Source organism: Cupressus sempervirens, chromosome 3, assembly GCF_028749045.1.
Source record: "Cupressus sempervirens isolate cs-2001-9-10 chromosome 3, ASM2874904v1, whole genome shotgun sequence".
Taxonomy (NCBI): Eukaryota; Viridiplantae; Streptophyta; class Pinopsida; order Cupressales; family Cupressaceae; genus Cupressus; species Cupressus sempervirens.
Window position 1 is genome coordinate 716,848,202 of NC_143120.1, and position 12,563 is coordinate 716,860,764.

Consider the following 12,563-nt stretch of genomic DNA (forward strand, 5'->3'; position numbering starts at 1 on the left):
ATGAATTGGAGCACCCCGCCAACTTTCACATCTTCGAACTCCACAAGTTGACCACAATAAATGGGATGTTGACAAGACAAAGGTGTCGAAGAAGTTGCAAACTCAGGCCAACGCAAAAAAAGGGCGAGCCATGGACTACAACTTTTGAATGATTCGTTCATATAATGTGCAGATTCCCAATGTCAAGGATCTTGCAACCATCTTTAGGGGCTATGAAAAGTATAAGGTGACTCAAGAAAGTGCCAAGCTGGCTAATGATGGAAGTTGAAACGTATCAGCTTCCCAGACTTAATTATTGCTCTTCTCCAAAATGACAAGTGTCATCCCCCTCCCATTCTGGGACTTCTCTTATATATTCTCGAAGATGCTATCTTTGGTAACGGTCAGAAGTTAAATGGTCTATATGTAATGTTTTGAAAATCAATGAAAAGAACAAGCAAATTTTTAGTGTGAAAATCTCCCCCTAGTTGCTAAGACAACTGAGTGATACTCGAGAGTTTTACCATTGTTTGTTGTTCAAAATAGTTAGATATTTGTGTTTTTTTGCATATGGGAAATGAACATGAACTGAGTTGAATGACTTTGAATTTGAAGTGAAGTTGAACCTTCTTTGATTTGAAGTTAATGGTAATAAGAGAGTTACTGTGCCTTGGTTGTGTTCCTTTCACCATTTGTTCGCATGTGTATATGTAATCAATTGCATTTATCAAATCATGTACATGGAAGTATCGTAATTGCATGTGTAGTTAGAAGAAAGATTTAGAAATTTAATTCATTCATAGTCGTGAGTGGGGTTTATATTCAATTGCAGACCAATTTTCCTTCCTAAACCTTTTAAGGATATGAAGGGTTTGGATACTCCCTCTTTTCCTCTCAGGTTAGGAGCATACCCATGTTAGTTAGGATTCAAACAAAATTCATTGCACATCTCATACGCAAGGGAGCTGTACCAAGTGCAACCAAGGTGTTCCAATTGTTGAACAACAATTGCTTCCCTATCAATTGGGCATTAGAGTGGAATACCAAGGAACATCAACAGGGACAATCTATTAACTAACACATTCGCAGACAAATTTTCTTTTATATTTTGTATTTTCTCCATAGCAATTCTCAATGACAATATTACTTCAAATGGCATACCAAAAGAAGAAGAAGAATATCTTGAGTGAGATATACTCAATTATTGTTTGAAGATTGAGAAGTAAATTTTATAAATATTCGGTTGTTTAATAACCTTTGGAAACACTGCAGCTAGGTTTGAAATTTTGATTCTAACAACCTAAGTCACAGGATTCGTCGAATTTCATCCATGAGATTCAGATTTCAACAAATTTGTACTCTTTCCAAACTTCATCCGAATTTTATGATAATATAATTTTGTTATTTCAAATAACAGTATTTATTTTTAACTAAGATTGAGTTATTTAGATAAATTATTTAGCAATGTTTAGCTATTCTAACAATTTTGTAGATATATTACTAATACTAAAAAATACATAAAATTAAAATTTAATGTCGAATTTTTTTTTCCAAATTTTTACCCTTGCCAAATTTCATTCGAATTTTATGACCGACGAACTCGAATTTGAATTCAAACCTTGTGACTTGGCTAACAACAACTTGCTTTTGGTAGTTATTCCCACCAATCATTATGCAAAAGATAATCACCCAATATTTTAACTTTGAACATTACATAGCATAGTTGAAAATCTCTGTGAAATCGCAAATCTCGTGAGATATTGCCAAAGAAAACCAGAAACAATTTAATCACCATTTGAATCAAATCTGACTTTTTCCACAACATCCCAGCGGTTTTCCCTCAAAAACACACCAAAACACATGATATTTAGAACAAAAATCATTTAATAAAGTGCAATTATTTAATTTTAAATAAGACAGACAAAAGTTAGTGTTTTTGTCATTTTGTCTTGATGCAGGTAGAAGACAATGCTCAGTGTGGAAGAAATGAAAACACAGCAGCTTCATTTTCGAAGGAAGCCACTTTGTGAACACAGGTGGAAGGAAGTTAAGGAAATGCAAGAAAACACAGCTAAAGAAAAAACTGACTCGAGGGAAAAGCGCAATCTCAAGAATTTTATAATTGTCTCCAACATCGCCTCGGGAAGATATTCGTATATTTTAAAAAAATTGTTTTAACTTTTCCAAAAATTTGAACTGAAATGTTGGAGCTTTTTAATTATTTATATGTAAATATAAAATATAAAATATGTTGTCTGATCAAAAACTATAAAATATATTGTTTGTCTGTAATTTATTTATTACATGGAAAATAGTTTGTATTTTGTAATATATTGGTATTGAATGTGTGTGAATATTTGTATTGTTTTTTTGTTTTTTTTAATTGGTGAGAGGCTGAAGCCAAGGTTAATTATTATTTGTTATGATTATTTATTACGATTATTAGTTAATCTCAAGTAGTTTCAAACCCAAGACCTCCCAGATAAGAGGCTCACAATTTACCATTGTGTTGTAGGCTCTTGCCTGTGAATATCTGTATTGTTATATTGTATGTCTGTAATTTATTAATTTTAAAAGTTAAAAATATACCATTATATGTAAATATAAAATAACTATCTACACACCAATATATTTTTAATCTTATATATATTTATTATTTACATTACAGTCATGTAAAAATCTTATGTCTGTACATTTGTTACCAATCAAAAAAAAAATCTTGTCTGTACAGTTATGCATTTTAATATTTTATATATATTTACAATTTTATATATATGTAAAAATTTAAACGTAATAATATAAAAATGTAATTTAAAATTTAAAATTTTGATTAATATATGGTTGATCTCTCAAATCAGTATATGTTCTACAGATTTGGTCTATGTGTGTTCTAGAAAATTTTAAGAAATTATATATTTTTAAATGTTCGATAAAAGTGCCCATTATTTTGCTGAGTTTTTCAATTTCTTTGGGCCAGACGAGTTATTGCCAAGTCGAAGTTTCTCAACCTTGTTATATAGTATTGATTCCAACTAGTCTTTAACCAGCAAACAAGAAATCCAGAAGCTTAAGTCATGTCAGTCTTTAAAAAATTCGCCATATGGGCACATATGAGAAACCTCTTTGATGAACATGAAACCAGCTCTTCAAGCAGAAGTCTTTGATTTCATCTGTCTTCTCGTGTTTCCTAAAATAAATGGAAAACTTTTGAATATTTTTTGAAAGGTTTTGACCTGAGGAAATTATTGTCCAACAATTAAACATTTTGTTAACCTATAAGCTGTTTCTAATGGCTCCTGATGATTAGTATGATCTACATGTTGATCCAACCAGACTAGCCTGTGTCAGAGAGCAAAACAATGCATTAACCAAGCACATCACTAGCAAACGATAGAATGTCTGTTTCACCAGAAATTTAATCTTATATGAGAAATTCCGATAACTAAAAGATATGGCTATGAATCAGTGTTTAAAGCATCATATACTACTCTGGAACCATCAATAAACCAACAGGTATTACCCACAAATTTACATGGATTGAAATCAAAACTTTGTAAAATAAACCCACCTCAGGACCCTAAAACCTTTCCTTCAGGTTATCAGTAAAACACAGCAGAAATAACATACTGTAAGTTTTCTAATGTTAAAAGTCAACCTTTATTGATGCCTCAGCTAAGATCTTATGAAAATTTGCGAAGCAACTCGACCCAAGAGCTCCATACAAAATCGCAGTAGGACTCCTCTTGTTTGATTCCGGATAAATATGATCAAAATCAAAAATTTCAGGCTCTTCTGTCAAATCTTCCAAACTGCCATTAAAAGAAATTATTCTCAATCAACTCATTAAAATGACATGGAATCTCAAACTCATGGAATCTCAATCGCTAGATAGTTCTGTAATTTATTGCATTGAGCATTAAAAAAAATTTCTTCTTTTGATTTTCAAATTATGTAGAACATTAAGACACATGACTTACGCTTTTGGAACACTAAGCCAGGCAGATAACTCAGAAACATCAAACAAAATATTTGATCCAAGAACAACCCAGCAGCATTTCCCATCAAGAGCATTTGGGTTCTTGTTCAATTCCCATCTATCAAATTCTTTTTCCATGTCAAGGTAAGAAATATTTTTTTTGTCTTCATGCTCTTTCTGTGACAGCGAAAATGATGATATTGATTCCTGCGCTAACTGCCGGTAAAGCACCAATTTCGGAGAAGCTGATCGAAGAATGAGAGAGAATTCAAAAAAAGATCCCAATGCTCCGCTTAGAAGGAAGCTTCCATGTTTCAGGATCTCTTGGAAGCAATCTCTTGCATTTGTTGCTGCCAGATGATGATCAGATTCAAGCCAACGTCTCACAAATTCCCAGTAGAGATCCCTTTGTTCATTTGCCAGCAATTCACTGTAATCAACAACAAAAGGTATTGATTCATCAATAATGTATATAAGACTGAAACACAAAAGAAGCAATAAAAAAAGTTAAGAGCTACAAACATAATGGAAAATCCAAATTGAGAAAAATTCTGTAAGGAAGATTCATTTGAACAGATCTGTCAGTGATCTATTCAAAATGTCATTCCTTCAACATGTATCCTTTTCTAATATATCTTTTCTATTCTTTAACAATTTATAATTAAGAAATTAAAAATGAAAGATATGCATTCTGAGCTTGGAAAGCCAAATTGCAGCAAACATCCATCAAATATCCAAGTGTTTACTCCTCTAGAAATGCAATGAAAACACTAGCGAAATGTATACTAACAATCTCTAACACTTCATCATAAATGTAGAGGAAAACAATGCTTTACATACTAATTTGTGTCTTTGATTTTGTGTCAGCTGTCTGTTTGGTTTTGATCAATTTATCACCTCAAATTTTGTGTTAGGTTTTGGTCAACTTTTCACCTCAACAAATTTCTAATATTCTGCAATTCGCATGGAATTTTCTGTTAGGGATTGTTACATCCCAAATTTTGACCTAGCTTGAAATATAGACGTTGAAGTTCACATGAAGTCGGTAGTTTAATTTGATATAATCTGGCGAAATGGTAAGATAGTCATTATGATTTCAAGTGAAGATGACATGCTAGTTATTCGTTAATCATGAATTCATGGAATTAAGACGAAAGGTTAACTAATATGATTATTTATAATTTATAATTTAATTACAGAGAAATTGCTTGCAGGGAGCTTGTCGAAGGGGTGGAAGCATTGTCAGAAAAGAATTAGGCAGGGCATCACCATCATTGGACAGACAGGTAGAGGACCAAGCGATTTGTAACAGGACTCATCTCTGGAACTGCATGAGTTGTTAATAATTAATTAAATTTAATTAATTAAGTTTAAATATAAACGTATTCTTAAAAAATTTTAAATTATCTTTCGTCATAATAGTTTATATATGTGCATTTGAATATAAAAATATTTTGGCATCTTTATATGTTAATAAATTAATAGAATGATGTTTTTAAAAAAAAATTCTTATAAGATTTTTAATAAATTTTCGAATTATAATAATATTTGTGTTATTTTCACTTTCCAGCTCTATTGTTTCTAATTTAATATTCTTTAATGTTAGCACTTAGTCGTCGATTTAAACATTAAATAATATTAATAGAACTTTTTCACCTTTGTTCCAACAATTCATTTTTCCATTTGATGGAATTCAAAGCGCATTTGAGTCTTGTAACGGCAGAAGCTGAGAAGCCATTCATTATCTTTTTAAATGGTTGCCTTGTCATTTTCAGACATCACCAACAAGGATACCCGTCTGTTCTTGTTTCCGCCATAGTCTCAGAACCTCACTATTCTGCAACCCAAGTTTGTCTATTTGCCTTGTATCCTGTTATATCCATCTCAAATTCTTCTTTTGCAAATACGTTTAACACCCTACTAAGATCCGTCGTCCATTCTGCAAAACGTTATCACCTGCAACATCATTCTTTCCTAGCATGATATCATACCTCTGAGCTTACACAAGATTAATCTTGCGCATCACTGAATAGCGGATTCAGCGGTTATTTGAAGAGTTCACAAAGCAGGGCACACAGTATTCCGTAGCCAAGTAAGGATGTGCTAAATTGTTTTTAAGTTCTTTTACTCACGTTTTTTTGTCTTTTCTAGGTCAGGTTGATACAAAATGTAAGAGTTGTGTGCACAGAATAGAGTCCTGATGTTTACCTTGTGCTCAGAATATTAGAAAATGCCAACAGAGCTTGTTTACATGATTACTAATAAAGTAGTTGATGATTATGATAGAAGCCGATAAAGGAAATAAATAAACTTTATGTTCTCATCTTATTCATTGTCTGATATTACCGATTGCCATCACTTAATTCAAAAATACTTTTGAATACAGACTGTACCTTTATCAAACCACGTATGTCTTAAATCTGTAGATTTTGTCATGAAAAGCTATGTTCTCAAAACAAACAAACAGTTATAATGATCAACTATGAATACCAAGGAAATTTTGAGAATGTAGAGTCTTAATTTTATGAATAGGTATAAGATGTAACAGTTCAGGCACTGAGGAGACACCGATCTAAAGATCTGTTGATGGTTAGTGAGTGCAATGAGTTGTTCTTTTCTAGTTCGCAAGTTGGATAAGTTCATCTGTTGTATCTGTGTGTGTTGAGAATTTGTTTTTCAAGGATATATATATTGAAAATTGGTTGAATATATAAGCATAGGAGACAAGTAAGAATGTTGCCGAATTTAGAATGGCCAATCGTGTTTTTCTTTCTAATGCAACTGTTGAATCAAGAATGTTCAATGTGTCTCTTTTTCATTAATATAATTGCAAACTGAATCGAGGTGGTCAGTAAAAGAATTCTAGTGCTTGGAAAACTGCCTTAAACCATAAATGTTTCTTTATTCATAAGAAAGTATTAAACATGTATAAAAGATATGGATATGCAATGAAAAACTGTGATTAACTAATTCAGTTCAGAATGTATTACAAACATTCATACCCTGCAAGAGTGAATTTATTAATATTAAACAAGCACCTGGAAATCACGAGCTTGGAGGCCTGATGAGGTTGAGGGGGCATGAGGAAAGATTCATCAACAATAAGAACCAGTATTATCAGTTATGGCATTTTAATATATATCATTTAATATGAATTAATAATAGCTCATGCATATTCCTATTATGATGATCTCCTGCTGCCAAGTCGTATGGCGTGTTATATATCATGATGCCCAGTGAATGGTAAGATGTTCCCTGTCAATTCCGAGTAGGGAGGGCGTTTCTCGTTAGAGATCATGTGGGGATATATATATTGTGGTCCGAAGTTGGGTGGTAAAGCCCCTGGCAATGTTTCACCTCTCTCAAGATGTCAGATATGCATCAAACAAAGATAAGCCATGAAATCAATTGTTTATCGGAAACAGGTATTATCATTTTTGTTTATGAGAAGGTAAGATTAAATTGAGGTATTTCATTGTTATCATCATTTTACTTCATATAAATGAATATTGAATATAAGTAATTATCTAATCTTGAGAAATTGTCACAGATAAGCAAACGGAACGAAAAGAAATCCGAAGCCCTAATTGATTGCGTGACAGTTGGAACCTTAATTGATATGGTGTTATTGGAAGCCCTAACTGAATCCGTGGTATCGAAAACCCTACTTGAATCTGTGGTTGCAAAAGTCCTAAATTGAATTCGTCGTTGCAGAAAACTTGGATAAAATTCGTTGTCGCGGAAGCCCTAAATTGAATCTGTGGTCGTGGAAGCCCTAAGTGGTAAAGCAATGCCAAAAGCCCTAAATAAACCAATGGTAATTGATGCCCTAATTGGTAAGATGATATGTGATGCCCTAATTTAAGTTATATAGGTATTTAGTGAGATTCATCAAATGATTTTTGAGATAGCAGTCGATTTGAGAAATTGTTATAGTGTATTGGTGGACTAACTTGGGTGATTGTAGAAGCATACTTAGATGATTTTCAGTCTCATTTTTCCGAGGTATGTGATTTCAATTTTTGAAGTTATTTCATTTAATGGTATTTCAAGTAATTAGATAAGAAATTTTGTTTAACGGATTTTAACGGTAAATCTTCTTCACATGAACATGAATGATGTAACTACCTTCCTATGAAATCGAAGTTATAACTGAATTCTATGCTTATGTTAAATCTAAAATTAGACCCGGGAAAACCGATTGTTCCTGGCTATTCAGAATGATATCATGTAACCTCAGAGGTATGATATCGCGCTAGGCAAGAACAACCAGTTTTGCAAAATGGACGACGGATCTTAGTAGGGTGTTAAACGTATTTGCAAAAGAAGAACTTGAGACGGATATAACAGGATACAAGGCAAATAGACAAACTCGGGTTGCAAAATAGTGAGGTTCTAAGACTATGGCAAAAACAAGAACAGACAGGTGTCCCTGTTGGTGATGTCTGAAAACAACAAGGCAACCATATAAAAAGATAATGAATGGCTTCTTAGCTTCTGCCGTTACAAGACTCAAATGCGCTTTGAATTCCATCAAATGGAAAAATGAATCGTTGGAACAAAGGTGAAAAAGTTCTATTAATATTATTTAATGTTTAAATCGATGACTAAGTGCTAACATTAAAGAATATTAAATTAGAAACAATAGAGCTGGAAAGTGAAAATAACACAAATATTATTATAATTCGAAAATTTATTAAAATCTTATAAGTATTTTTTTTTTTAAAACATCATTCTATTAATTTATTAACATATAAAGATGCCAAAATATTTTTATATTCAAATGCACATATATAAACTATTATGACGAAAGATAATTTAGAATCTTTTAAGAATACGTTTATATTTAAACTTAATTAATTAAATTTAATTAATTATTAACAACTCATGCAGTTCCAGAGATGAGTCCTGTTACAAATCGCTTGGTCCTCTACCTGTCTGTCCAATGATGGTGATGCCCTGCCTAATTCTTTTCTGACAATGCTTCCACCCCTTCGACAAGCTCCCTGCAAGGAATTTCTCTGTAATTAAATTATAAATTATAAATAATCATATTAGTTAACCTTTCGTCTTAATTCCATGAATTCGCAATTAACGAATAACTAGCATGTCATCTTCACTTGAAATCATAACAACTATCTTACCATTTCGCCAGATTATATCAAATTAAACTACCAACTGACTTCATGTGAACTTCAACGTCTATATTTCAAGCTGGGTCAAAATTGGGATGTAACCTACCATTCCCCTTGAGGTTCATCGTCCTTGATGAACTGAAAATTGCAACGATCATTATAAAGGAGTATTTTAAAATTGAAATGTAACAGGGATTCTTTTTTTTTTAGATTTTTGTCATTTTCCCAAAAAAATGATACTTTGTAAACTTCAAATCATGTTATTTTGTAGTCAGTTTTGGTGTACTCAATTGCAATAATTTGGACGGTTTACCGATTTTGCCTCAAAATCGTAGCAAATGTTCTTGTTTGTCTTTGACTACAAGAAAGGGCAGTTTTTGCAAATTCCAAGAGTGTTAGTGGCAGACTCATCTTAGTGGTATAGTCAGTAGCAGGCTCTTCTCTCTTGTTGCAAACCATTCTGAAGGAGGGGACAACCTTCTCTATTCTTTTCTAGGTCACTCTTCATCATTGACATTGTGCAGAACTCGAGAGGGTCTCAACAATAATCCAAAATATTGTTACAGATAACTTATCACCAAGGACAAAACTAAAATCGAGAAATATAGGAGTAAAGTCAGAAACTTCTTGGGAACATATCAGGAACTTGAAAAGTAGCTTAAATTTAATCGGAAATACATTCATTTTTTGTAAAACTCAATGATGAGATGCATATAACGAGTCAGTTAATGAGTAATCAAACTAAACAAGCTGATCTAGATAAATATAAATGAAAATATGCAACAAAATCGCATCCTTGTGTGAAATGTTGATGGTATCCACAGTCAAGACTCTAAAGGAACCTAAAAATAGCAAATTGTCTTTATAAAAATATAAGCAAATACAAATGTCAAGTACAATATCAAAATAGTCTACATATTCCTCTTCCCCTTCCTAGCAGCTCTAGTAATAATAAAATATTTTATGAATATAATGATATATTATTAATATATTTTGTTTTACTTATAAATAGAAGGAAACAGAGGATGAGATTAATAAGCTCGCAAGGGAGCTTAACAATACACAAGAGATATAGGATAATACGCAGATGCCTCTTCAGAAAGTAAAAAATATAGTAATCACTAATCATTTCAACAAGCAAGAAAACAGAGGAAGGACTGAGTTTATTCAAGGAAGTGATTAAGGAATTTGACAGGATACAATAGACTTATGATTTGGATAACTGTCCCAAAAGATCATGTAATAAAATTTTGAGCTGGCCAGAAATTCAGTACGAGTTGGATAATATTCAGTTGACAATTGTTTGCTTGAGGTGGATGTTGATTAGACATTTAATAATTCATTCTTTCAGCTAGATGGGGGTTCTTTCAGAACCTAGTGATGATAATGGAATTGATTGCATAATTTGGAACTTAGGTACAGTTCCTAGTGATGAGGTTTAGTCACAAGATAGGAGGAGTGTACTAATTTCTAGAGATAGTGTTATTGCCCGCTTACTGATCAGCCTACGTAAGAATTCAATTCTGATCTACATATGAGCTGGATGGATTCTTTGGCTTAGTAGATGAGTAGTTTCTGGTTGATGATAAATGGTAGATATGATTTGATAGGAGATGGATTTTCAACTACTTAAGTACTCGTGATTCCTATGTATTGGATGATTTCAGTGCAGATAGTTGTGGGACATCCTTTGTGCAGAACTCAATTATTCTTCACTTCCACACATGGGGAAATTTGAATTACTACAATCACTTCATAACATTATTATGTGTACATTATTATGTGTACATTCTAATGATGTTGCATTGATAATAGTAAGTTGGGCTTATTGGGATATTCACAATTGGAGATTAATTGTTAGTGCCATGCTTTCAGTGGTTGAGTACAAAGGTAATTATTGGTTTTTTGATGTCAAGGTTTGTTATGTTGACTTCTATTCCATTTTCTCAATATTGATGGATTGGATTCTTGTCTATTCCATTTTCTCAAGAGTAATGGATCAGATTCTTGTCTGGAATTTCATGAGGGGAGATATTGAGACTCTTACTTTTAGGTTGGATTGATTATTCTTTGTTGCCCCAAATCATGATTGGCAGAGAGTTTGTTAGTGTCGTCCTTTATGAGTTACCTTGGCAGGATATATTACATGGCATTGATTTCAGCTCTCTTTTCAGACCTGAGAGTTGTTCTAGTTTACACCAGCAGCTTATGATGTGTTGATATGATTTCTTGTGTGCCTATGTTGGGTGTTTTGCACTTCCATGGGAGATCATTTAAAGTTAAAGAGTTGTTCGGTGTTTATAACTCCTTGAGATACTACTATGTCTTCATATTTGATAGTTATGACAACGTGATGATTTCGGATCCTGGCAGTGGTATGTTTGGTACATTATTTAATAAGATTTTGATAAGTAGCTTCACAAATTGAGGAATAGCAATATTTATATCAAAGTAGTGCAGCAGATTGGTGAAACATCATTCTAAGGTTGATGTGGGATTCAAGGGAGTATAAAGAAACGTATATAGCAAGTTAAGGAAGTTCTTCTGGCAAGGTACTGAAAAGAAGAAGAAGCAAGCATTGATCACATGGGGCAGTATATGTAGACACAAAGATATGGAGGGCTAGGAGCAAAACTAATTTGGAGGACGTATCAAGAATACAAAAGTAAATGACCAAAAAAATTATTTCTCAAATATTTGAATCCTTGATCTCTTTTCCAAACTAGAAACCCGCCTAAAGGATCAAGAACCTAGAATTTCATGACGCGATGTTGTCCCCTTATATCCAATTATCTTAGTTGGGACATGGCCAAGGTCAGGATGCTCTATTTTGGAAAGATTCGTGGGATGGGTTTCCACCATCCGATAGCCTTAACCTACCAGCTAATATTAAAAATACTCTAACAGATATGTGGAGACTAAATGTAAGTGACCACAAACATATAATTAATGATCAACAACATGGAGATTGGAAGTGGGAATCCATTGAAGGGAGAAATTGTCAACTCAGGAAAAACAAGTTTTTGAACAATTTCTTAAAAATACACAAGTTAATCACAAAGACAGGAGGGATAAATTACTTTGGGGTGCCTTAAAGAACGGAAAATATAGTGTCAAAAGAGGATATGAGATGATAATTAAATCTCATCAATGGGAAAAGATAGATATTCCATTCAACCTCTATTCGGATGTGGCATGTCTTCCAAAGGCAGGTATCTTTCTTTGGGCAGCTTTGCAAAAGAGAATCCTAACGGCTGATAGGTTTACCAAGATGGGCTTTGAGGGGCCTTGCTTTGCAAAACAGAATCCTAATGGCTGATAGGTTTACCAAGATGGGCTTTGAGAGGCCTTCCAAATGTTCTTTATGTGAAAATGAATCTGAGACGGTTGAGCAATTGTTGTTCCAATTCCCCTTTGATAGAAAATGTTAACAATGGTTATGTCAAATGCTTAACAAGCCAATTGCATTTCCC

General features: G+C 32.9%; 1 protein-coding gene across 1 annotated transcript in view; it reads right to left on the bottom strand.

Annotated features, from left to right (window-relative positions):
- The window catches only part of EBS1 (EMS-MUTAGENIZED BRI1 SUPPRESSOR 1), a 189,500-nt gene that overhangs the window by 149,075 nt on the left and 27,862 nt on the right, over positions 1-12,563 (bottom strand). Inside the window, exons 2-3 of the mRNA XM_089821668.1 lie at positions 3,957-4,385; positions 3,635-3,788 (exon numbers count right to left, since the gene is read on the bottom strand). Coding sequence (XP_089677794.1) covers positions 3,635-3,788; positions 3,957-4,385 — 583 coding nt within the window. The remainder of the gene's footprint in view (positions 1-3,634; positions 3,789-3,956; positions 4,386-12,563) is intronic.